General features: G+C 48.6%; 1 protein-coding gene across 3 annotated transcripts in view; it reads left to right on the forward strand.

The window, feature by feature from the left end:
- The window catches only part of ASTN2 (astrotactin 2), a 314079-nt gene that overhangs the window by 105838 nt on the left and 181802 nt on the right, over positions 1–26439 (forward strand). For 2 of the 3 annotated variants that reach the window (XM_065035950.1, XM_065035949.1), the window contains exons 6-7: positions 10286–10432; positions 21755–21922. In XM_065035950.1, coding sequence (XP_064892022.1) covers positions 10286–10432; positions 21755–21922 — 315 coding nt within the window. Of the gene's footprint in view, positions 1–10285; positions 10433–18892; positions 18975–21754; positions 21923–26439 lie in introns of those variants that run through there. The other variant, XM_065035951.1, reaches the window with a different exon arrangement.

The following is a 26439-nucleotide window of genomic DNA, read 5'->3' on the forward strand; positions in this document are numbered from 1 at the left end:
CATGAAGTCCCCATTGTATTCCCCCTCCTGTCTAGCTAATTTTTGCCATTGCTGAGTTCTTGAAAGGAATTTTCCATTATCCTTTCATTGACTCTTCTCTCCCTCGTGGAAGGAAAGCAATAGCTTAGCGGGAAGTCACAGTACCAAACTCATAATTACAAGCTCAGCGAAGATCCATAATTGGACGAGATCATAACTCTAATAGAGAAGGATGCGTCGTCAGATACGGTTAATTCTTGCAATGATGTTCCCGTATTGATTTTGCCATGGTTGTGTGTCATTGCAGGTGCCGTGAGGTAGTTATCAGGTCTAAGGAGAGAAGTTCCTCAGGGTTTCTCTTCTTGGATTAGGTTTTGCAGGATTCAGCCTAATTACTGATACTGACGAGGCATTGATCCCAGCCGATGCGATGGGAAGTTTCCACTTAGGTGATGTGTAGGATCAGTTTTGTTTGGAGCTTTGTTGAAGTCAGCTGGTTAAGTGGTCATGGGCTTCATTTGTCTTCTGTAGAAGAAAGACTGCAGGTATTGTAGTGTCTTGGCAAGATATTTTAGAGGGACATTCCTGTACGTAAAAATCAAGCTTGTTCTGGTAGCTTAGGAGCAGTAGACCCATTGATATCTGGTTTTCAGTGCTGGAATACGTGGAGAAGTAAATCTGACCAGTCCAGCCACAGAGGCAAGGACAGCTGAGGCATCACCTTCCGTGGTCTCAGCACACTGCACCACACATCTTCCCAGCTTTTAGGTCTGTGGGATCCCCTTACCCTTATGTTCCCTTGTCTTTGGAAAGTCTCCAGAGAAGTTATGAGGAGGGGAAAGTAACAACGCAGAAGAGACTTTCCTGTGGAGCGTTGGTCCTTGTCTGCTGTTGGGCTCAGCCCCATCTCTGGGGCTGGGAGAGGTGATGCTGGTCACTGGTGTCACTGGGGAGGTGGCTCCTGCCATGAAGGGCTCTGTTCATACCCACCTTCAGCGAGAGTCCCTTTTCTTCACCATGACTGTGTGCTCACGCCAGCTCTTCACTCTCTGCTCCTTTCTGGATGGCAGTTCTGGTGTGTGGTCCCAAGGAGCTGAAATTTGGACTTAATATCCTGCTTTTCCAAGTGAAACAAGTCCTAGGAGGGGCTGTCGGGCCCTGTGGAGCTGTGCTGGGAGGCTGGAGGGACCCTCAGCTGGGGATGGTTGGTTTGCTCCTTCCTGCTGACCCTCAGAACTGATTGCACAAGATTTTCCAGAAATTAGATTTGCTTGCAACCTGTTTGCAACAGGTTTGTGCACTGCAGGGTTCTGCTTGCTGGGGGGGCTGGCTCTCCCATTTGCCACTCCCCTGGGAGGTCTGGGAACCTCCTCTTGTGCCAGCTGTGGCTCTTGTCAGTCACTGCACTTTTCACCAGTACTAAAGTCTCTGCGAGAAAGAACTGCTGGTGTTGTGGAGATTGCTAATCCACATCCCCAGCTGCCCATCTCATCCTAGACCAAGCTTTGATATTCACTCAGTTCCTCTCTTCTCCTGAACAGTGTGGGATGTGTTCACTCAGGTCCCCCTCTGAGTTCGACAGGAAAATATTCACAGCAAAAAAACTCCCCAAACCAGGGAGGCAGAGCCTCATGCACAAACTTTGCTTGCATGGTGCATCGCTCATGCTCCATCTTGTTGCTCCAGGGTGGTGCTTGGCTCCTGCCCAGCAAAATATATTCAGCTCCAGGTCTGATTTGCAGTGCTGAGCCCCACAGGTCGCAGGCAGCGCTTGCCCGATGGCTGTTCAAATGCAGAGAAGGCGTAGGGGTGGAGAAAAGAAGCATTATGATAATTCCAAGGCCATACCAGGCTCGCAGCAGTGGTGGGCTGGCCCCTGTGCTCTGCGCTGCCTGGCTCGTCAAGGACTCGAGGAGCCTAACGAGCCTCCCCCACCTCCGTCTGCTTCCCTGGGCCCTGGAGCAGTTGCTGTGTAACACAGAAATGGTCCTGCTCTTTTAAAGGCCCTGCTAGGAGGTTTCTGAGGAGTAAATGAAGAGCAAAACGGCATCGCATCGGGTCTGCAGGGCAGATGCTGTGCAGCTGCCTGGCTCAGGGGAAACTGAGGCAGGGAAAGTGATGGTGTCATGCGGAGACCCTGCGAGGGGCTGGGCATTGCGACGCTGTTTGTCTTGGAATCCTGGAGATCCTCTGGTCCCTCCTGCAGCCTGGCTGTTGTCTGAGCCCTTGGGACCTGTCAGGGACCCTATCTCTGAGCCTCTGGAACCTGCCGAGGGTCCCCAAGGCCTCTGTTGAGCCCCTGGGGTTGATTTTACTCCCTGTATCAGGTGGAAGGGTAAGGTACAGAGTATTGCTGCAATTCCCGATACAAAGCGGAACACTGGGTTCAAGCACGAAGCGATGCTGTGGATATGATGATGGTTGAGATGCGGGGGACGTCCAGCACAGAGACCCAGCTGGGTCCAACATCCTCAGCTAAGTTTTGGATGGCTTCACCCCTGTCAGCTTCACCTCTTCTGCAGCCTGTTAAAAAGGGATGGGGAAATATATCCCCCCTGTGTTTTTGCGCATAGCTTTTGTTCAGGTGGTGCCTTCCCATCCCAGGAGATCCCCAGCACCCCAGGGAAGGGAGGACATGGTTTTGGGATGCTCCTCGGCTGAGGTCTCCATGAACAAGGCACCCAGCTGTTTTTGTAGCACACAGTGATGATTTAGACAAATTAGCAGAGTCCAATTATGTTCCTTGGATTGGTGTCAGCCGCGCGTGTGTGCGCGCATGAGCGTGCCTTGCTGGCTGGCGAAGTCTTCTGAGGGCTGTTAGAGAAATGAGAAGCTGAGCTTTGATCTGCCTCTGTATTTGGTGTTTAAAACAAGGCCTTTTATAAGGGAATATTAGGTATTCGGAGTCTGTTACATATGAGGAAGCTTCGCTTTGATCCTTTCCTGTCTCCGGAGGCAGGAAACACTTATTATTTCACGGGGAACTAAACGAAATGCAGAATGAAATTTGGGTACCATTCTCTGTGCTCTGCCTGTACCCCCGGCCCCACTGGGGCTGAGCGAACGCCGTGGGCAGCATATTGCCCTGTCTCTGCTGTGGGCAGCACATCGCCCTGTCTTTGCCGTGGTCCTCGGGGAGTTGCCCCCTCGGGTTCAGCTCACCATGCCAGCAGCCTTCAGACTGGGGAAAATGCCATCAGGAAATCAAATGGGAGACAAAAGGTACTGAAGCAAACGTGGTTTGGGTTGCTTACACTAGTAAGAGGGAGTAATGGGCCTGTCCATGCCTTGTGCTGTCTGTCTGTCCTTGGGGAGTGTTCTTCCTTGCTGACACTGGCAGCCCCGGGTTGGCTCAGCTGCTGCCTGTCCCCTCATGCGGTCCATCCAGCTGTGCCTCAGCTTCCCTGGGAAGGGGACACACAGCCGCTCACTGCAGGGACAGATGGACATGATGGTGCCGGTGTCTGGTGCACACTTGACTAGTTTGGGGTACATGCTGCTCTCTGTGAGGCCAGGGAGGAACACCCCAGAGGAGACAACTGGTGTCCCCGTATAGCCTGGACATCCCCAAATCTCTGAGGATGAGATGCTTTCACAATAAAAGTCTATGGTGCCAATGGGCAATGCTGTTACTTGCCAGCCTTTCCTGGCTTTTCAAAGCTCTGCTGGGGGTGCTGCTTTTCCAGTGAGCAAACAAACGTGGTGCTTTTGCATGATGGCTTATTTTGCTCATGGAGCAAGCAGGTACCGCATCAGCACATCAAACCCCCCCAGCAGCCCTCCCCGTCCCTGTTAGACCCTGTCTGTGCTGGGCTGGGCTTGCTCAAGCAGACACTTTGGTCTTGTAAGTCCCCGGGGTGCACACATGCTGCTCCCCGTGCCTGGGTACATTTGTGGGATACGGAGGCTTTGGGGAAAGGAGCTGCTGCTGGAAGCTGGTTGCAGAGTGTGAGCTGGGGAGCAGAGGGATCCGCAATTAAAGCGGTGGTGATGCTGCGGCAGCCGCAGGCTTTTTAACTTCCCCGGACTGCGCTAGAGATAACGGCTTTTACATCTGTTCCTGGAGGCAGTGTGGGTCTTTCTGCTTATTTATTTATTTATTTTGATTGTATCTGATACAGCCTCAGTGAGTAATTGAGTGTTTGAGAGTGAAAAATTATCTCTCCGGCTTGGCCCTTATCTTGACAGCAAAGCAGCACTTTTAATTTAATTTTGTTCAGAGCATGTGGGTAACAAATTTCACTAATCGCTCTGCTGTCGCCCTCCGCATGGTAACGAGTCTCTTGTTTCCTGGGAAGTGGAACATAAACACGGTGCTGGATGCGGGTGGGAGGAGGGCGAGGGTTGGGGCCGGCTGGAAAATTAAGATGTGTCTCGGCACCGATGTTTGACGTGCCTGTGACGCGGTGGATTTGTCCCCTGGCTGGAGCAGGGGGAAGAGAGGGGGAGGAGGCAGAGTGGTGGACGCCACGCTGCACTGGTGAAGCTCACTTTGCACCGTGCTTGGCTGCAAGGGAAACTGAGGCACGGAGGGGACGTGCCCCAACCCTGGGGAGCTGTTGAAGAGCAGAGATTTTTGTTCCCACCCTGCATCCGTTCCAAACATAACAGAGGGAGGGGAAAGATGGTTTTGGTATGTTGGATGGGCAGCACGGTGGAGGTCCAGCTGCGATGGGCAGCTCACCGGGTGCTGGGGCATCTCCTGCCAGGTCCTGAGCCCCCTTCAGCCTGGGCTCCATCACCTCTCCCTCACCGTCTCCTAAATCAATTCAGCCATCTGACCAGCCCTTCACTCGCCGAGCGCAATCCTCCCTGGGCTGACTCAACATGAGCTGTTTCATAGATAATGATTACTTTTTTTCCTCTTTTTTTCCTGTAGGAATAATGTTTTCGTTACACTGTGTTGAAAATTGCTTTTCCTCCTCCTCTAAAATGAAGCCTTCCACTTAGATTTGCCTTTGTGTTTGTATATTGTAAAATTGGGACTCAATTGGAGTTTAAAACAAAAGAAAAAATCAGGCCTTGATTCTAGGAGAAGTGTTTCCATTGGTTTGCATGAAAGAAAATTCCAGTGCAGGCAATCTCTGCCTTGAAACGTGTAACTGTGTCTTTAATGTGATTTTATCTCAACCAATTCAGCACTGAGAACATGAAAGCAAAACTGACTTCATTGATTTTAATTGTCCATGCCCAGAGAAATGAAAAAAAATGTATCAGAGCCAGGAGAGCAAATTCGGTTTGCATAAATTCTCCCCCATCGCTGTGCCAGGGGAGATCTAAGGCATGAGGACAGGAGAACCTGCTCGAGGTGGTGATGGGGCTGGATGTGATGGAGCTGGAGTGGTGACCCCAGTGGTGATGGAGTTGGTGGGTCAGCAGAGACCAGCATGTCCACCTCAGCTTTCTCCATTTTCCCCTCCGCTGCCCCTTCCTTGCCTTTCAGGGCTTTGCCTTTCCCTCTGTTTTCCCCATTCTTCCTCCTCCTCACGACTGAAGTTTGCTGATGGCATCTCCTTGACCTTGCCATGGGCTCTAGCAGCCTGTCCATGACCTCCCCATGGTGGCCGTGCCATCCCTCAGCATCCTCCTCTCCCTCACCCCAGCCCCAGGGCTGCCTTTGCTGCTGGACTGGAGGACACCTCGGCTAATTGCTAGTGGGTAATTCATAAATGTTAATAGTATTAATCTGATCCAGCGTGTGCTTAGCAAGATCAAATCCTCTATAAATCCAGAAGTGCCTGATGTCACCCTGCTGCTGCTGCACAATGCAGCTGTCATTCCTTCTTTCCTCCCCTCTGTCCCTTCTTGTTTGCACCCCCTCTGCCTTCTTGGAGGGGAGAGGGGTCTCCCCAGGGGTGTCCTCCAGCACAAGGGGGTGCAAAGCCACCACTTTGGGGTGATCCCTGTTCTGCTGTTCTTGCCATGAACCTGGGGACTGCCCTGTGCCCAAACTCTGACCCGGATCCAGACTGTAGGTGTGAGCACCTTCCCATGGGCTTTGTCCAAGGTGCAGGTGGAGAAGATGCCAACTCAAGGAGAAGCTGAGCCTGAGTTTTGTAGAGAGGGTGTGCAATGAACTGCCTGCTCCTGTTCTCGCCCTGCTGCTCAGATGCTGCCTGGAGGCTGGGGGAAGTTGTTGCATCAACATCCATATATTGGATATTAGGAAACATTTCTTAACAGAAAGGGTTGTGAAGCAGTGGAACAGGCTGCCCAGAGAAATGGTGGAGTCACCATCCCTGGAGGGGTTTAAAAGAGGCAGAGATGATGTTCTTAGGGACGTGGTTTAATCCTAGAGTTAGGCTATAGTTGGACTCGAAGATCTTAAATGATTCTATGATCCCCTTCTGAGGGAAGTGGCACTGGGGCAGGGTGGTCCATGAAGGCTTGGTGGGGGCCATGGGGTGGGAGAGGAGCTGTGTCTGGCTGGAAGGAGGATGTTCTATGCCATGCCATGCCATTCCATCCCATCTCATGTGTCTGTTGTGCTGGAGGTAGCGGGACCATCCCAAGGTGGCAGGGCAGGGGGGCAGATGGGCAGCGCTGCTCCCCGGCACGGGGCCACTCCATGGCAAGAGCCTCCTGCCAACACCGCTGCTCATCTTAATTGGCGTTTGATTTGATTCGACATGATCGCCTGCTTGTAAAACCACCTTGAGATGTTTCTGCGTGCGAGAGTGTCCTGGAAACGCTGTTGTGCCGTATTAATGAGCTTCTGCTGGAACATAAAGAAGCATCATTAGGAGTGCCCGGCTCCTCCGACCCACCAGCAGCCTCGGTGTGTTGGGAGCAGTGCGGGGATGTGGGACGGGCTGCGGGGGGGGATTTGCTGCTCCCGGGGGTGCTGGGGGAGCTGCTCGCCCCATCCCGGGCGCTTCTCCGTGCGGCTGCGCCGAGCGTTGCTAAGCAGTTCAGGCACTCGCTGTTCTCCCGCTCAGTTTCCCCATCCCCGTGTTCCTCGGGTGATAGAAATACATTTTAATATCTGAGTAGCCGCGAAACATTCTGTATTATGCTATTATCTCCGGGGGGTGGGGAAGATTGCAAAGCACTTGGCGTTTAACACCCACATATGGCTAACACCATGGGCTGTGTGCTGATAAAGATGGGGTAATTAAAGTTTATTTTTTTTTATAGAGTAATCTCCCAAGCATGTATTCATGAGCCTGATTTAGAAACATCATATTACCAAGCGTGCGGGATATTTGTGTTGCTCGTAAATCCATATGTGTTCTGAACATACTTCTTTTTTTTTCCCTTAAATTTAGGCAGCACTGCCAATATTAAAAGGAACGAGCTCAGAGTTTTCTTGAGGTTTTTTTTCCTCTCTTGTCCTTTAGTTGGGCAAGGGAAGGTGTACAAAGCAGCGAGTAATTAACTGCAGGAGGAAATGATATTTCAAAGGAGACATGGTGCATTTGGAGGGGCTGTTTGCAGAGAGTTTACACCAGTGGCTTTGAATTTATCTTCATCTTGCAGCAGGTGCAAAATCTTGAGGGGAATGTGGTGCTTTGCAAGCTGTTTCTGAGCTGTTTGCAGAGGAACCCATATCCTCTCCGGGAGGCGGAAGCTGGGCCGATGGGCACTGGTGTTAAAGGGGGAAACAGTCCCCATTGGGAAGGGTGGTGGTGGCTCCTCTTCACCACAGTCCTGGCTGCTCCTCTTGTCTTCCAGTCTAATTAAGCTGCTGTTAATTGGATTGCTAGCAGTACTCATCTCAGGTATGATTGTGCCCTAAACTGGAGCAGTTTGTCATTCCTTTCTCTCTTTCCTTTGCTCTTGCAGGGTGGGGGGGATGTTCCTTCTCCCCGTTTGGAGAGAAGTAATTTCTTCTTACCCTTCATCCTCATCATGCGTCCTTCATCCTCATCATGCATCCTTCATCCTCATCATGCGTCCTGTCCGCTACTCTACCCCTTCCCAGGTTTGTCTCCTCCAGAAGCTCCCATGGGCCATTGTTTTTCCCCCAAAACAGCCTGTCTGAACACTTGGGCACATGCTTGTGCTACTGCAACCATCCAAAATGCAACAGAAACCTCTTTGATTAAAAATATAAAGACATCATCTCAACATGTGAAGGATTTAGTACGGCAGAGGAAGCTGGAGAGTGAGTTTGGTCTCAGCTGTGCCTGGTCACCACCTTCTCAAGTTTTTTGGACCCCGCAAGACCCAAATGAAGAAGTGTGTGAAGGTTGCAATGGGTGCTGAAGCTCTTGGGGCTCCTGAGTCCCGTCAGCCATCCATGGAGGTCTTGCATTCCCCCAAAGCTCCCTCCTCTTGGTAAAGGAGGTTGATACCAGCTTGTTTGCTGGAGCTGGCTTTGCAAATCTGCACTTTAAACACCTCCCTGAAAGCCTGGAGATAACACGGAGGGGAGGGAATGAGCAGGGTTCAGCCAGGTACAGCTCTTGTCTGCGGTGCTGTGGTGTATGTGGTTCCACCTGAGTTACTGAGCTGGGTCTGGATCCCCTTGCCAGACTGAGGAAGGAATGGATGTTGTCCAGCTTCTTGAAGAGGAGCATGAAGCCTCAGTGAACCCACTGAGGTTGGTTTGGTTAGCAGGGGCTTGCTAAGAACACATTTGCTTGTGGTTTTAGAGGCCTGGAAGGAAGCTGTTCACTTCCATGTGGGTGTTTAAAAGCAGGACAAGAATGCTTCTGCTGGAGCATCTGAAGAGCAGGCGATGGGACAGGGAGCAGGAGCCATGTCTCTCTCTTTAAAGAATGAGGGAAGAATCTGCTTTTCTAGCAGCCTGTCTTTGAACCTGGCAGCAAACTGGTTGTGAGCAATAAAGAGCTGAGCTGGAAATCCAATTTCTGCTCAAGCAGGAGACCCTTTGGTTTGGTTCAGATGGTCAAAAGCGACGTCAGGCGGTTCTAGAGGTCAATAATTAGCGCCGTGATGGAAACGAGCAGGGAGCGGGGAAGGTAGTTACAGGAGATGCATAGCACATTGTCCCTTTCCTTGGGCAGCCAAGCTCAAACTCATTGAGCTGTTACAGGCTTTTTGCTGTTTCAAGCTCCCATGCCTCATCCTCTGGGTCAAGGGGAAGGAAGAAGCCACGTGGACCGGCGTGGATGGGATCTCCCAGATCCTAATTCCTGTCTGGCTGCAGGATGGTGAGAGCTGCCATCGTACCTGTGATTCAGGCGCTTTGTGAAACGGGGATAATACTTGTCTAACTCAGAAGGGATTTGTGATTTAATGTTTGCAAAGCGCTTTAAGACCCTGGATTGAAAGGTGATTTATAATGGTAAAATTCAGTGTTCTCTGGTCTTTTGTGTACTTGGCTGTGTCCAATTATCCTGATGGAGGCTTTTTTCCTTCTTTTTTTCTCTTTTTTTTTTCCTCCTTTTTTTTTCTTTTTACATTCATGTAGTAACTCCAGCCATACACAGGGTTTGTGGCAGGCACAGTAATGCCCTGCAAGAGGATGCGTTTGCCTCCCAAGGAGGTGCTAACTTATGCTGATGGTATGAATAAAGATTGAGAAGCAAAAAAAGGGGATCACAAGGTGAACAGCGCAGGAGTTTGGCGATGAAGCTGTGAAGTTGGGGTGGGAAGGCTGTTGAGATCATGCATTTATAAGGATAGTAAAAGATGCTTCATAAATAATCAATTTGCATACTCCTCTTGGTTGTAGTCATTGGAGTATTTTCCAGCAGATCAGCCACTTCTGTCCTGCAGGTGCAGGTTGGAGTATCCACTGTGGAGGTTTCATCCTGAATGGTTTAGTGGAGCTGGAAAGTTCAGGTTGTGCTGTGGGCTCAGCCTGAGCATGAGATCCCTGTCCTGACACCATCAGCTCCAACAGTGGCTTCGGTCAAATTCCAGGGTGAGCAAGTGCTAACTTGCTGGATGTATTTCCCGTTCAATTTGCAAAATGATGCTTTTTAAATCTCACCTTGCTGATGAGATGGCGAGGGCTGGGAGGAGAGGCTGGATTGGCTTCTGAAAATAAATGTGTCCTCACCTGCATCCTGAGCAGAGATGCAGTCAGGTCCGCCGGGAGCTCGGTCACTTTGGTGGCGCTGTCATTGTCTGTGCAGTGGTTTTCTTCCTCCTCTAGTAAAATAGAGTCCCCAGGATGGATATAACTCAGTGAGTGAGACAACATGAATGTTAAAAGCGCAACCAAATGAGGAGTGATGGGAACGATGGGGTTTGCAGACCTCAGGAGCTCTTCCAGTGCTGCTGAGCTGTCTTGATTTCCAACACCTGCCCTTCTGGGGCTCTCCTGCATCTCTGCAAGCTCATGGTACCACTTTACCTATTGGCCACCCACCCCTCTCTCTGCCTTTTCCAGGTTCGATGAAGAGCCCGGTCAACAAGACGGCGCTGACCCTGATCGCCGTCAGCTCCTGCATCCTGGCCATGGTGTGCGGCTCCCAGCTCTCCTGCCCACTGACCGTCAAGGTGACGCTTCACGTACCCGAGCACTTCATCGCGGATGGTAAGACCCTCCAGGGACTCGGACCCCTCTGCCCCACCGGGTGTGTTTGTGACATGGGTGTCCCTCTTCTTGGGAACTGCCCCGGCTGCATTCAGCTGCAGGGATCCCTGTTCCCAGAGCAGCGAAGCACATCTGTGTGCCCGAGGCTGAAATCTTCTCAATCGTGTCTTATTATTATTATTATTATTATTATTATTATTATTATTATTATTACTACTGCTAATTGCATCTGAAGGATATTCCTGTTTTCTTCCCTGGGAGTCTGTACAGACAAACAGCCGCCTGTCCTGCAGCAGCAAAGCTGCTCGTCCCCAGCCCCTTGCAGCAGTGTGGAGCGAAATTGCTGGGGTTTGAGCAAAGGCAGAGACGCTTTGAAAAATTAGACTAGGGCTGCTGTCACTGTTTATTGCTTTCTCCAGCTGGGCTCCTTGCATTTGTTGTGTTTCACTGACCTTTTCTTTATAATGTGCAGCGAGCGTCGAGTGCGAGTTTTCGGTAACACGAGGGCAAATTTCATTTTCTTCCAGCAGACGGGACCCATTATTCAGTCGGTTCCAATTCCTCAGCTCCTACGCTCGTCTCACTGCTCAGAGCATGTGAAGGGGGCACTTTTTCTCTGCCAAAAATGTGAGATGCAGAGCTGGTGTGTTGCTGGGATGTCCCAGAGTGGCCAAATTCTGTAGAGCCCCCTCACTTTGGGGTCTGGGATGGAGGGCAGCTCTTGGGGGGATTAATATTTTGGGGAGATGGTTAAAGAGGTGGTCAAAGCTTGGTCCTTAGAGGAAAGAGGAGGGGAGCATCTACTTTGTGGCCTCAGCTTGTTGGAACTGAGCATCAGTGGAGACATGAAAAAGGCATAACTTTGAACACGGGACTTCTCTGCCCCTGGGCCTGTTTCTAAAAGGCTCTAAGGATTTTCCAGGCTGCACATAAATATTCTGAAGTCTTCACAGAGTGTAGCTGGTGAACAGAAACTCATTTTGCGCTTGGGAAATGAGGTTGCTCCAGTGTTAACTCGTGTCCTGTTGAGACAGGCCTGGTTTTGCTACTTGCTGAAGGTCAGGAAGGCAGCGATGGACACAGGACCCCGGCATCCTGCTCCCCATCTGCGGTTCTGGGCCAGGGAAGACAGCGTGTCCTCGAGAAAGAAAATAAACCAAAATGCAATGTGACTCTGTAGAACTCAGATGAAAAGCCAAGCCTGTGGTTGTCACCGGGAAGGGGGCGGCAATGCAAATTATGCAAATACGGAGAACACTTGAATGGAAATGACAGTGAAATACCAATAAAACAGATTAATATCCTTGAAACTGGGGAAAATGGGATGATCTCCAGTCCTGACTTAATGACTTTTCTGAAGAGAAAGTGGCAAGAGGACTGGTAAAAACGGTTTGGCGAAGAATTAAAATGAGCTTTGTAATGAAACTGTAAAATATAATTACAAACTGCGAAAAGTTTTTTAATATTTTTTATGAGAAACAGTCAAATTCTTCACATAGAAGCAGCCAAGATATTTTGCAGTGGCCATCATTTTTACTGAAATCTCATCATTTTATGCGATGGCAGTCCCTTGCCTGGGAAGAGGAAAGCTCTTGAAGTTGTCCCTTCTTTTTGAATAACAACAAATCCCAAGGCAGCACCCAACTGGCAGCAAAATATTATAAAACATTTAGAGACATCACAGAACTCAGACGGCTTGGGAAATTTTAATGATACCCAGGAAAACGTGCCTAGCTGTGTTTGCAGAGGCTTGGCACCCAGAGCCTTACGCTGATGGAAAATAGGAGGCTTGTTACTCCCTGGTGATCTGGGTGGGTTTAAATCTGCTTTTTGCTCGGGTACAAAAGGGTGTGGGCATCCCCATGTGAGCAAAGTGATGGTGGAGCTGATGTCTTTGGCAGTTTTGATCAGTCTTAAACCAACCTCTGACATGGCACCTGATGGCACACGCCACGTCTTCTGAATTCTGCCACGTCTTCTGAATTCTGCCACGTCTTCTGAATTCTGCCACGTCTTCTGAATTCTGCCACGTCTTCTGAATTCTGCCACGTCTTCTGAATTCTGCCACGTCTTCTGAATTCTGCCACGCACTTAAATAATCTGATTCCTGAAGCTGTTCTCATTTGTATTTCACATGGTGATAAGGCAGGGATGGTGCATGCAGTGGAGATGTTCCCGTGCTAGAGAAGGGTGCCCTCTCATTTCTTTTTGAAATGCGGTATTTCAATAGATGTCGGTAGCCAAGGAAAATCTTACAGTGGAGCAGCTGCCGATACCTCTGCAGGAAAAGCCAAACAAAGACAGAGGCTGAAAGAAATCCCTCTCGTAGCAGATGAAAACTCGTCTTTGAAGGAAACTTTTTAAGTAGATGCCAGCCAACTCCAGTGCACCAGGAGCCAAAGCCAAGTTGGGAAAAGGAATGGAGGGGGGAAACCCCACCAAATGCCTCCAGCCTCGGAGGAAAGCAGCTTTCCCTCTCTGCACTGTTTGAGAAAGAAGCTGCCGATCCCACTGGAGTGGGAAATGGAAGGACTGGGACCAGAAGCCAGCTGGCAGCAAAGGCTGGGAGGATACATTCCAAGCGGTGGTATTAATAACCAACCCATCTCTGTTGCCCTTATTTCTCTCTCTTGGTTCGTTTTCTTCCTTTTGTTCGTTTGATGGTGTCTCCCAGCGCCTCCATCCTCGGAGCAATTACTGCCTAGTTTGTATGGCTGTCATCTCACCTGATTGGTGCCTCTACATCTTCGCTTAGGATGCAATGGTGGGAACATCATCTCCTCCCTCCTGCCTCTGTTCTCTCCAGGGTATCATGTTTTGGGGCAGCATCAGCCTGCGCTGAGCAGAAGGCATCGTTCTGGTTTTGGAGGTGGCTCAGATTTATAGAAGGACTCATAGTGGCTTTTATGAGGCTCTGGAAATGCAAAACATTATTTAGAGGACCCTTTACCAGTGTCAAAGGGGGAAGAAAGGAAAGAGAACCCCTCCATCTGGGCAATAAAACCCCTTATGAATATGTGAGCTACTCAGCTCTATACAATCAATAGTTGTTTTTCTTTCTTTCTTCTAAGTAATGATTCAAAAAGTAGAGATATAGCAATGGGAGCGGCTTGCGGGGAAGGCAGGGCTGGAGAAAAGATACCCCAGAGGACTCAGCCTGGAGTATGTCCTTGCTGCACAACAGTTTGAAATATAGTATCAATTAAAGCTTCCCGTTTTTACAGCCTGCAAAGAGGTTATATATGGTGTGGGTGGATGTTTGCATCCGGATACTTTAGTGGGAGAGGTAGGTGAGATCCTCCGGCATGTTACAGAAGGAGGCAAGAGCTACATTTAGCTGGGGGCTTGTAGGGCTTCATTTTTGAGAGTGGAAATAAAGCAAAGGGCATAAAGCAGGTTTCTGTCACTTCAAAGACATCTCGGGGCATTCACAACCTCCTTCCCTCCTCTTCTCAGACGTGTGCCAGAGGAGACATGGCAATCCCTCCCTCCATCTGGAATTGCCACAACTGAGGGTCTGGTAAGGTGGCAGAGCTGGAGGAAGCTTCTTTGGGGCTTGCTTTTTTTTTCTCCCCTCTTATAAGCTTCTGGGGAGACCTCATAGCAGCTTTCCGATATCTAAAGGAGACCTGCAGGAAAGCTGGAGAGGGACTTTTTACAAGGGCATGTGGTGATAGGACAAGGGCTAATGGCTTTAAACTGAAAGAGATTTAGATTGGATATAAGACAGAAATTCTTCCCCATGAGGGTGGTGAGACCCTGGAACAGGCTGCCCAGAGAACCTGTCTCCATCCCTGGAGACATCCCAGGCCAGGCTGGACGGGGCTCTGAGCAACCTGAGCTGGTGAAGATGTCCCTGCTCATGGCAGGGGGGCCACTGGGGGAGCTGGGAAGGTCCCTTCAACCCAAACTGTTCCATGATCCTGCGATCTGTGTCTGCCTGTTTGAATTAAGATGTTCTGGGATTGTCATGCAGCTGATCAGTAATTGTTTCATCTGAAGATTATTTCCTACCTTCCCCCCACCACTATTTTCTCCAAGACACCGATGGAATTGAATGCTGCTATTAGCAGCTTGTGTTAATTTTCCCCCAAGATTGCTAGAGCTCTGCAGATTGCAATTGTTGGACTCGCAACAACTTCTCATTCTGGTTTTAATTAAATGTGTTGCTTTAAATTGTTTGCTTTTGACATCTCCTGCTCAATCTTCTGCAGGCTTCAGAGGTGACCATGCATTAGTCTGTGTCCTCAGGCGCTGGCTCACACGTGTGCTCAGCACGTGCTGCGCATGTGGCCGCAGAGAAATGAGCAGCGGGAGGTGGGGGACCGGCTGCCTCCCTGCTCCTTCTTACAGCAAGGAAAAGCTGCAGATGCTCTTTGATTTACACAGGAACACCTCAGGTTTAAGCCAGAATGATGGAGAAAGGGGTCTGATCTCAAAGGTGCCTGAGCTTTCAGAGAGATGCTGCCATTGGGGCCTCCCCTTTTCTCCAACTGGCCCCAGCCCCATCTGAAATCAGCAGAGGGAATTTGCTGGCTTTAAATCACGTTTTTCTTGCGCTGTTTTCTCCCCCTGGAGTTCTGCTGCAGAGGTGCCTGTTTCGCTCTACAGAGACCTGGGTCAGGGTTTCGACAGAAGCAATACTTTCCCATTGCAGACTCAGGGTCAGGTCTGGCACCTCATGTGTTTCTGGTAAGGTGGCCGTGTTTGGGGGACAGCTTTACAGATAGCATTTCATTCCATCAGTTCTTAATCACCAGGTCACCTCTGTGTCTGCATCACAGCTCAATCCTGTTCCCACGCCTGCTTAGCTGGCAAGAAAATGTGAGCAAATGGCTGCAGCGTTACCAGACATGAACTCTAAATATTAACATCAATTTATAAACTGTATCAGCATGGATCAAAGGGATTCCAAGACGGTTTCAAGGCACAAACGCTCTTCGCATGAAGAAATAATAAGATTCCAGGGGCTGAAGTACATCATGTTTTTATCGTGCCGCTGACAGGCTTGTGATCCTGTGCTCGGCTCTTTCTGTGCCAGCCCGGCTGTCGGGGCAGCTCGGTTTGCAAGGGAAGGCAAATGCCTCATGTTTTCTCCTTTGCAGGGTTTATTGGAGCAGAGCAGGGGAATTGGTGTTAATATTTAGATGGCGTCAGCTGGGGCTGGTTCAGACACAGAAGCTGTTGCATCCTGAGCTGCTACCAACACTGGTTACCCTGTAATTTGGGAGGGATGGTGGGGGAAGGCTGCGGAAAGGCACAGTGAGAATTTTTGGAGGCTGCGTAGCTGGAAATGTGCTACTGCACTTTATTGTTCTCCCAACAAGAAGCATTGCTGGTGTGCGATCTCTCGGTGGGTATGCGGTAGCTTGTCTCGGTTCTATGATGCATTAACTTTGCACGTGCTGCCTCTTGGTTGAGTTTTCTGCCATCCTGGGAGGATGTTTGGTCTTGGTGCTGTCTGAAAAATCTCCATTCACACACACTTAATGTTTTTTAAAGCTTATCATAACTCATCTGTCACATACTTTGTGATGCGATTAGATTTAGGCTGGATTTCCCCAAACCCTTGTTCAGTATCTAGAGAGCAGCACTAAGAAAGAGCCCCAGGCTGGAGCATGAGAGTTGGGAGATACAGAGCATTAAGGAGAAGCTTTCCTTCAGGAGTCTTAATTTCTGTCTCAGCCATTGCTGGCCCAGATGCCTACAGAGACAGAGAAGTGCTGTTACTAACATTTGCGCAATTATATTGTCTAATAACGCCGTGGGAGATGTTGCAAAGTGAGCTTGACCACACAATGGGAAGATGCCGTCTCACTTGGGTTTAGGAAAAGTTGGGCAAGTTGTCACCTGCTGAATAAAGCTAAATCCATGAGTTTAAATCTACTCATTAAAAATTCAGCATCAGTGAAATCAAGACTGACTGCCAAGAAAACCAAAATAAAGAGCCTGTCAGAATTACCAAGAAAGTGCAGTTTAACAATTAAAATGTAACTTCACTTCTCCCATAGGAAAGATGCTTCCAGTCTGAGCTATAATTGCACTGATTTGCTTCTGCTTTGCCAGAGTGAGAAGGCTGTGGCAGGACTGATGGTGTTTCCAGGGGATGGAGGTCCCTGGGTTGGATCATCAGCCAGTTGGGGAATGTTGGTGTGAGCAGCCCATGGCTGTGTAAATAGTTCGTGTGCTGAAATTCCATCCTCGAGTGAGGCACTGTGTGCGATATAAACTGTGTATGTGCTTTGGCTCATGGAAGGGTAGATGAAAGGTGTGTCTATAGGATTTTGTTGTTTTGAAAACTTGCTGTCATAGCTTTCTGATTAGGCATTTCATCTTGTTCAAGAGAGAAACCATTTGAAAAACAAGATGAAGCGGATAGCTTGGTTATTAACCTGGTGTGATACTATCCCTGGATTCAAATTAGAATCTAGAAGTATGAGTTTGACTTAAATTATTTCAAAATTACCTAGGTTTGCCCTGAGCAGGAGAGGGAGGGCTGGTAAAACTGAGCACTTTTACTTGCTTAGGTCAGTGTATGTGTGTCCTGGACATCCAATGGTTCTTCTGTATTTTCTGAAATAAATTTAAGAAGCAGAAGTTTTCATTCCATGGGACCAGGACAGGAGAGTGAGAGCTGATCAATGGAAAGAGCTGAGAGGGGAGGAGCTGTCGCTTTGGGAAATGTTCTTCTAGGCTTAACAAAGAAAGAAAGAAAAGGTTTGTAAAGAAACCAAATAGGGTTGTTCTTTATATCTATAGAATGAAGCAAGAGGGATAATCCTTCCTTTAGTGTCTAAAAAAAAAAAGAAGAAAAAAAATCTGTGACAGGATTATAATTGCATGATAGTATAGGGATGGATACATTAATAGCAACCTGTAGTATGACCTCGTGTAGCCTTACAACACAAAATACTAATTTTAGATGAAAAGGAGTTTCATTGGCCAAGAAACAGCACATGGACCAAAGATGACAAAAAGAGCACAGGGAGGAAGAAATAGAAATTCTTTGAAAAAAAAAAATATTATTTAATCTCTTCTCTTGAAATAAAAAGAGAGAGAAAGGAAAAGCCAAACCCTTTGGGCTGCCTTTTGAGCACTTTGTTCTTTTCCCTCGTTAGATATATCTTCTGAGCTGTTTTATCCTGTTGTGTTCTGGAAAATGATTTTTGAAATGTCAAAACTTCAAGCCTCTTTTGTCGAGGCTTAAACATTCCACTGAACTTTGAAGGAGACCCCAGCATGAGAGACATGAACATTTGATGATGCCTTAACTGATCCGGCTTTGATCAGTGTTAGAGAAGGGAGGGAGGGGGAAAACACATACATACAAAAAACTGCAAACAAATCAATCCCCTGAAGTGCTGGTGGACCTTGTGGAGCTGGGTGGTGGTTGTGTAGCTGTGTACTGATGTTCTCCATGGCATCACAATGCTGCCATACCACATAAACTGGCTCACAAAGTCAACAGTGCTCAAGGGACGTGTCCTACAATGGGGGTTCCTGGGACGAGGAGGTAGTGGTGAGTGGAGAGCTGCTGTTTTGTTGTTGTATTCCCTTGTTTGGGTGATGGTTACTTTACCCTAGGGCCTGTCTCAATTTAAGGGGAATTTCACTGAGCTTTTGAGTGAGAGGCTCAAAACTTGGGTCCAGGAGGACACCTGGGAGGAGATGGGGTTGGCAGCAGGGAACAGGTTGGCCAGAGAGGTGGTGGATGAACCATCCCTGGAGACATCCCAGGTCAGGCTGGATGGGGCTCTGAGCAACCTGAGCTGGTGAAGATGTCCCTGCTCATGGCAGGGGGAACTGGGGGAGCTTTGAAGGTCCCTCCCAACCCAAACCGTTCCGTGATTCTATGACATCACTGTGGACGGTCTCCCTGGGTGTCTTTGGACAGTGTCTCTGCTGGGATCAGCTGCTCGGGGTGCACAGGCAGTGACAGTAGGTGTGAATCAAACGGGCTACAGGTGTTGGGGTGATTTGGTGGGGCCCGAGGTCCTCAGCGCAGGTTCTCAGAGGGTGGTTTGGAGCAGGGTCTTCCCCCCGCTTTCCCGGTAGTGTGAGTCCCTGGGGTTCCCTGTCACCCCCTTTCCTCCTCCATCTCTATCCCTTGAGAGACAGCACATGGCTGAAAAACAACCTGGCTGATGTTCTTGGTAAGCTAAAGATACTTGAAATGGTTCCTACTTAGGAAGTGTTTGTTGTTGGTAGTTTCTGAAAGGATTTGATGCTCAACATGCCCTTTCTGAGCTTTTCAAGGTGGTTATGAATAAGTGGGCGCTGGTGACTTCTGAAAACTGTTTTCTATGTGTGGATTCTTTGAAAACAAAGAGGAAAAATTGTGTGGAAAGGCTTTGAAATCTTGAGAATTTTAGCTTTCAAAATATTTGTAAAATGCTTTTTCCTGTTATTTCTTTCTCAGGCAAGCCATAAAGGGATCAAGGTTGGGATGTTTGTTTGTTTGTGGGAGTGAAGGTGATGAGAGTGACTGTGAACATCTCTCAACATCTTACCCAGCTGAGCTGCGACACCCTCCGCTTCAAAGGTGTGAGAAGTTTCCTTGCTGAAAGGTGTCGCCTCCTTCCTCCTAGGAAGGAAGGGAAGTGTTTACAATTAACTAAAACCTTTAATTCCCCCCCCTCCTTTATTTTCTTAGACTGAAGTAGAAAAGCCTCCACTTTAGACTGAACTTGAATTTAGGGAATTTGTATTCAAATGTTTTCACTGCTGCCTTTTTTTAAAATTTCTTTTCACATTTTTGATATTGAGAATGACTTCTCAGTCAGGCTTACTAAAATAAAAATAAGTGCGTAATCTTGAATATGCCAGGACTTTTTAATTTACCTTATAGTTGCATTATATTTGGGAAGGTCTTTCTCTGTACAGAATACGGCAAAGCTTGATAGATTTGCAAATTATTTCAAGCTTCCAAAATTTGTTGTTTTACCTGGATACCCAACTTCTACTGAAAGAGCAGCTGTTGCCTCCTGGCTGGGTGTCACGTGTTGGTCTTGATTTAGGAGGTACTTCCATAAATAGATAGTTTTGGGGTTTTTATACTTTCAGCAGCAAATGGGCTGGGTTATTTAAGGATAAAACTTGACAGCAAGGCCATGAATGTGCTTCAGCACATGGGGCTGATGCGGAGCTCCAGGGGTCACTTCTCCATTGTCCATCCCACCCATGGGTCACCTCCATGTAGCAGCTCCTGGGCCAAGATGCTCTGTCAGTTCAAGTCACTTTTGTCTTTATGAATACCAATGATATATGACTATTTTATGTCTGATTTGTTTCCGTTACTGTCAGGCTGGCTGTATTTTAACTAGAAGTGGGGTTCATTAAGTTGGGATTTAATTGAGAGCTGGTGGTTTTGCTCTTCAGACTTTGGGTGCAGAGGGACTTGTCTGTAGCTGAGCCTCAAAATGTGCTTACACGTTTCCCAAGCCTCACTCTTTATTAGGGAAATACAAATATAAGGAAGAAAGCAAGATTGACAGGTTACTACATAGACGTGTACACGTAAATAGTAAAATACTCCCAATGGGTTCACGATGCATTTCTGTTTGTTAAAATAAACCAGCAATATTTATTACTGGTATTTAAAGCTATCTTCAGGTATTCATGGAAAAGAATGATAATTAGAAAGAAAATAAAATCAGGTGCTTTTTTGTGCTTAGTGTTTCAATGATTTCCACTGGTGTGGTGGAGTTTACCCAGCAATTTGCTGCTGCTGTGGGTCTGATGGAGCCGTGTCCCGCAGCCGTGGTGGTGCAGGCTCCTGCTTCATCGTGTGTCCAGAGCTGCTGGATCCTGGGTGTCTAATTTTCATTTACAGGAACGGTCAGTAGCTTGGCAACCTCCATTGGCTTTGAGTGTAGAGATGCGTCTGTGAATATGTTTACGGTATATAAACAGCGTAAGTGTAGAAGGTTGGAATTCATGTGAAATTAGGGCCCAGATTAGGATGGTGCCGAGATCTCAGATGCTGAAACTGGGTTCACTTGCTGTGGTGCTTCACTTCAAGCTTTGCTTTTTGTATCTTCTGCATGGATAACATGGCATGGAATGAGGTTTAGAAGGTCTCCTTCTTGCTAAAACATCAGTGATTCTCTTCAAAAGGAAATGAGGAGTTTGTGTTCAAGCAGGTTCATGTGGGGTGGTTGCTTCTATGGCTTTTTTTGTCCTGCTTTTTTTAGTCGCTTGGCTTTCCTTGAGCTAAGATCTTACGAAGTGCTTAGAAAAATAATGTCCCAGTCCTTTGCTAAGTGATAAACCCTAAAGTTTCATGAAAAAACACCCTGGAGCTATATACTTGTTATCCTTGGGTGATCACTAAGAAGAACTTGAATCTTCACATAGTGGTTGTGGATTTTGCTCATGTTTGCAAGTCCTAGAGCTCAGTGGAAGGATGGCTGTGTGTTCCTGGGCTCCCCTTGCCCACTCCTCTTTGAAGGTTTCTTCTCCCCTGTTTTTAGAGGCTTTTACCCTGGTAACTTTTGCAAAACACCACTTAATGGCAGAGGTTTTCTGGCTCCCCTCTGATCTGTGCAGCACTGTTACGGAGGCAGTCTTATAATCAATGTAATTGAAGATCAGAGTTAATGAGGACCTCTGTGCCTGCAAAATCCCCCAAGCGAGGCTGGGCCTCAGATGTTAGATAAGGAAATGATTGGGCTGAACTGAAAATCTATTTGGCTAATTAGATGATGCATATTCCCAGATGCCAGTGGGGAAAAATACATTTCGCAAAATAAAGAAACGTAAGATTTTGTAAGAAAAGATTTTTGGCAGGAATCCACTTTTAACTCTCTGGAGGGAGAGAGTGAGGGAGTGTCTGTGATACGGCACCGCTCAGACGAGGAGTTGTGTGTTGGGCCAGTTTGTCACCTTTAACTAAAGAGCTGGAGTGGGAACAGCCCATGGTTCCGCTGCCCATCTGCACCCTGAGCTGGGCACACAGGTGTCTGGTGGACACCACCTGCATGAGCTGGGGAAGCGATGCTGTCAGATCAGGATAATTACATTGGTCCATGTTTCTGCAGACATCTGGGAATCAGGTCTAGTATCTTGTGATGCTGAGCAGGGTAGGGGAGTGTCTGGGCAGAGGAGTGTCCCAGCTGGTGGACCATTCCTTGGGGTGCATTCATATGGAGAGGAATGGCCAAATGAAGTTCTTTGGATCCAAGTGTTGGTGAATTTGGTATTATTTTGCTGATGTCAGCACTGCAGCAGCTCCTGAGGAGTAGATTGTTCTGGTATTGGGCCAAAATGCATGTGTTTTTCTGTTCTACAACTCCTCTAACATGCTTTTTTCCCACCCTCCAGGCAGCAGCTTTGTTGTGAGTGAGGGAAGCTACTTGGACATCTCCGACTGGCTTAATCCAGCCAAGCTGTCCCTGTACTATCAGATCAATGCCACGTCCCCCTGGGTGAGAGACCTCTGTGGACAGAGGACCACTGATGCCTGTGAACAACTGTGTGACCAAGAGACAGGTAAGGGGGGCCGGGGAGGAGTGAAGACCTTGGAGATGCGAGGGAGAAGGTTGGACTCTGGGTACCTCGATGCCCGCTCAGCTCACCTCTGTGTTAGCCTGGTGTTGGGCACAAAGGACCAAGAGGTACCAGCCGGGTCGCATGGTGGTGACCCTTATCAGGAAAGTATAAAGAAGGTGGGAACAGGGATGGCAATTTGAAATGATGGACCTATCACTTATTTGGTGTGGCAGGTGCAGGCACGTGGAGTTTATTTGCTTCTAAGTTATGCTATTTTGCTGTTTAGTGTGAAAATCTTACTCATGAGTTTGCTCCATCTCCATCCCTTTTCTTTTTTGACCATTCCACTGCTCAGCACCACGTTTCCCTGTAGTGCTTCTGCCTGATGGTCACCTAGGTTGGATCTCTCCTGCAGCTTTTCCTTAGGGAGTTGTGATTTCTCTCATCTTTCGTCTTTGGTTAATGACTTTTTTGCTGAGCATGTTCTGCTTGCACATAAAGCCTGCCCTTGTGAAGCAGCAGCAGTCCTGCTTGGACTCTGACGTGGAGCCGACAAAGGAGAAGCGTCACCTTTCCTTCTGGGCAATGTGCTCCTGGGTGACAAACAGGGATCCTGGCGTCCACAGTGAGCCAGTAACACAGAAAACAGCAACCGTGCAATCAGTGAATGAAGGTGGGAGGGATATAAATATGTGACCCCAGGCAACAGCTGGCCCTCAGGAGGTGACATCTCTTCAGTTGCTGGGGGTGACACAACCTTGCATGGGAAGGTGGCTCGGGGGCTGTGCTGGTTTTTCGTAATGTGGGGTGTGCCGTCCCCTCTGCAGCGGTGAGCGTTGCTCCTGCTTACCGGTGCCTTGCTACAGGTGGGATGGTCTTGGTGGCGTGGGGACAAGCGGTCCGTTGCTCCTGGTGTGCTCTGCATCTAAAGAATGTGCAAGCACTCTGCCTCCTTGCAGAGAAGTTCTGTTCCCAGGCTGTCTCTGGCTCTTGTGAGCCCCTTCCCTCCCCTCAGCAATGGGAGTTCACAGAATCACAGAGTTCCTTCGCTGTGTGTTTGTGGATGAAATTTGTGGCTGTGAGCGGGGATGCTGGTTGCGGGTTTTGCCAGGGGGTGTGAAGAGGTATGGCTCATGGCTTTTTCTAAGCCTGCCACTGCCACAGAGTGTGCCGTTGATATGCAGCACCTCGAGAGGAAGAAATCCTCCAGAGTCATGAACGCACCATGGGCTGGCGAGGGCAACCCTGTTCTCATCCCTCCCTGCTCAGCTGAGGTGCAAATACTGAACTTGGTCTCATAAATCCATTTTCCTGGTCAAGACAATGTTCTCTTTTTAGTACTCGTATTTCTCATGGCTTGTCTGCACGGAGGCATAGGCAGGCATTGCTGCAGCAGAATAGTTACTCTGGATGAATTCCCCACGTAGACGAGCCCTGGGCATCACCTACAGTCCCAAGGAGGGCTGGGAGGTGACAGCAGCCACCTTGGCAGATGGAGACGATGCAGGAGGAGGCCCTTCTCATCCAGATGTCGCAGAGCAGAAGGATTATTTCAGGCATTGGCGACATGCAGTCACCTCCGTGGGAGAGGGAAGATGCATTCAGCTGTTCAGGGCAGGAGAAGGGAAAAACCTCTGCCTCCGGCAGAACATCATATGGAGAGAGACCATGACTTCCCCATTGGAAGAGCCTCGTGGCTCCAGCCCCACGCTGTCCTTGGCACGGAGCAGGGCTGGTTTAATCCTCGCACGGCCTCTGCTGCGAGGAGCGGCTGTTCTCCCGAGCTGGCCCAGCTGCTGCTCCCCGCGTGTCCCCAGCTCTCCGGAGCAGCTTGTCGCTCTCGCTGGCTGCCCCACGCTTGAGCAGGATGTGTCAGATCTGGTTTGCAGGGATGGGAGCAATGCTCATTAGCCCAGGAGGTGCTCTTCTCCACCACTGTGCTGGATCTGAACCTCGCCAGCTGCTCTGTGGCTCCTGTCCCTGTTCCCATCCTCCCTGTTTACCAGTGATGGGAGGTGGGGGCAGAGCAGCCTTGACCTGAACCTTCAGGTTCCTCTCCCAAAATCTGTCGATCAGCTTCTTCCCCCTCTCACCAGTCTGGTAGTTTGCATGTGAATAAAGCAAAAGCATTCTCCTGTCTGTGCTGGTTGGATCCTTAGGGGTAGAGCAGGACTTGCTGGCGGGGTTGCTGGTTTTCAGAGCCTAAATCTAGAACTCACTTAGGAGCTCCAAACTTTACAAAAGCTGAGCAACCACCCACTGAAAATTTGGCCTGTGGAAGTACCAATTTGACACCCTGCCCCAGTATGGAGCCCCAAGCACTGCTTACCTTCATCACCGTTGACCAGCCTTTAGCTAGCGAGAAGTTTTCATGCCAGGCTGGGAGCAGACCATAACTCCGTGATGCACTGCATGTATTTTTAGGTTTATTTTTATTAATGTCATTCTATTTTTAAGGGTGATTTATTTTTATCACCGTGAGAGAGGCAGGTCGCTGCTTTTACTACGAGACATAAATCCTGCCTAGAATTCAACCTTTTCAGGTCAGGGATTTTATCAGCTCTGTGAGCATCCCAAGCGATGGGTGCTGGGGGTTTCCCCTGCCCTCTGTCCTCTTGGGCTGGACAAAGCATCTGTGAGGAGGATGGACTGAGGTTTGTCCTGTCTGGAGGATGAAAGCCTAGAAGGTTTCTGGGCAGGACTTGTCCTCGGTGGCAGTGCCATGGGCTCCATGCAGAGTGTTGGACAGGTGTCCCCAGGTCACATATGCTCTGTCTGGTGAGGCTCAAGCTCTTACCCCTTCCCAGCACTTCTTTTGGGTTGGAGTTTTATGTATATGTCCATACAACATGCTGACTCATGACTGCAGCCACCAAGTGCTACTTCAGGATGAATAATAATCCATACTGAAAACAGAGGCCCTGAAACACTAGGAAATGGCAAAATGTATTTTGCTTGCCTGACCTTAATTTGCCTTCCCTTGTGCCTTTGCTGTGTGACTCACTCTTTAATTAAATGATTGCTGCCCCCTGACAAATTTCAAACCCACGTTGCAAAGCACCAGCTCATCAGAGCTTTTCAGAGGGAGCACCGACATCTGCACACGAGCAAAATATCATCGTCCTCCTTCCCCGCCAGCCTCGGAAATGGGCAAGCCGGTTGGCCTGACATGACTGCAAATACAGAAATAAATGGATGCCGCTGCGGGTCTTCCCCCTGCAGATGTGACATGGTGGCCATGCCCCAGCTGCCACCTCAGATGGGACAGATGTTTTGCTGGGTCAGCACGTGGTCCTTGGCTGATGAGGTTCAGCTGAGACGCCCCATCCTCTTGGCAGGTGCTGACTGCGCTGCTTGAAGCGAGAATGGGGAAGGTTTATCATCTTCTGGGACTTGCAATCAGCTCTCTTCGCTCTCTGTATTTTGGACAGATGTGGAGTATGTTGTCAGTACCGCGGCTCACACCGCACACTGGGAAACCTCTGTGTAAAATCCAGGAGCGCTGCTTTTTCACTGTCCTCCTTTGCCAGCACCGGTAACATTTGGGAGAGCATACGTTCTCGGCAGCATATGCAAATCCTGATTTGTGAGCACAATTACCTGCTTTGTATGCACAAAACTGATTCACTTGCACATTCTGCGGGCATCGCTTAAGAGACATGCTGGAGAATCGGTCCCTTAGGGCCAAATGCTGGAAAAAACAGCCTCTGATTTTGTGCTGTCAGGCTTGCTGGAGCAGTGGCATAAATGAGATGGATAGCTACCTTGATTAGCAGGTGCAAATGCATTGAATTTTTTTTCCCCCCCTATCTATAAATCAGGCACTTCTCCATAGAAATTCTTTTGCATCCACAATTGATGGCAGCCCCCAAAACATTTGGTACACCTTGTAAGGGCCAAATGAGATGTGGTGGTGAAGGATCTTTTCTGGAAATTGGCAGGAGGGAAAAAAAAAGGTTTCCATCATCTTCCAAATGGGCTAGTTTGTCACCGGAGCCGCAGATGGTGTTCCTGTCCGGGTAGGACAGGGGCCTTGTGGGCAGGAGACAGATGAAAGTCATTTTTAAACAGTCATTTTTTAAAGGCAACCTGTTAAGGGGATTTGGAGGTTGCAGAGCTGAGCATGTAAATCCGGAGAAATCCGGAGATGACCAACCTTGGTGAGGGTGTATTTTTGTTTATGAAAACAGCCGTTTTCTCTGATCGTTCAATTTAATATCATGCAGTTTTTGTGCACATCAAGTAGTATTTGTTTGTTCTGGTGCACTTCTGCTATTTTCGCTGTTGGAGGATCATAGTGTCTTTATTGACTTAGACTTTTATAAGATGAGGTTCTGTCTCTCTAAGGTATGTAGTTTAATAACTTGGTCAAAAACCATGTAATATACGATTTCTTTTCATGTGGCGGCACAGCTTGCCTCGTGCACCAAGCAGGGCAGGAGGCAGTTAACTCCCAAGCTAATTTAGCTTCGGGCTGAAGTGTTATACATAAACAGCAATCAAAATGCATGCCTTGG

This window comes from Columba livia, chromosome 19 (genome assembly GCF_036013475.1).
Source record: "Columba livia isolate bColLiv1 breed racing homer chromosome 19, bColLiv1.pat.W.v2, whole genome shotgun sequence".
In the NCBI taxonomy this organism is placed as follows: domain Eukaryota; kingdom Metazoa; phylum Chordata; class Aves; order Columbiformes; family Columbidae; genus Columba; species Columba livia.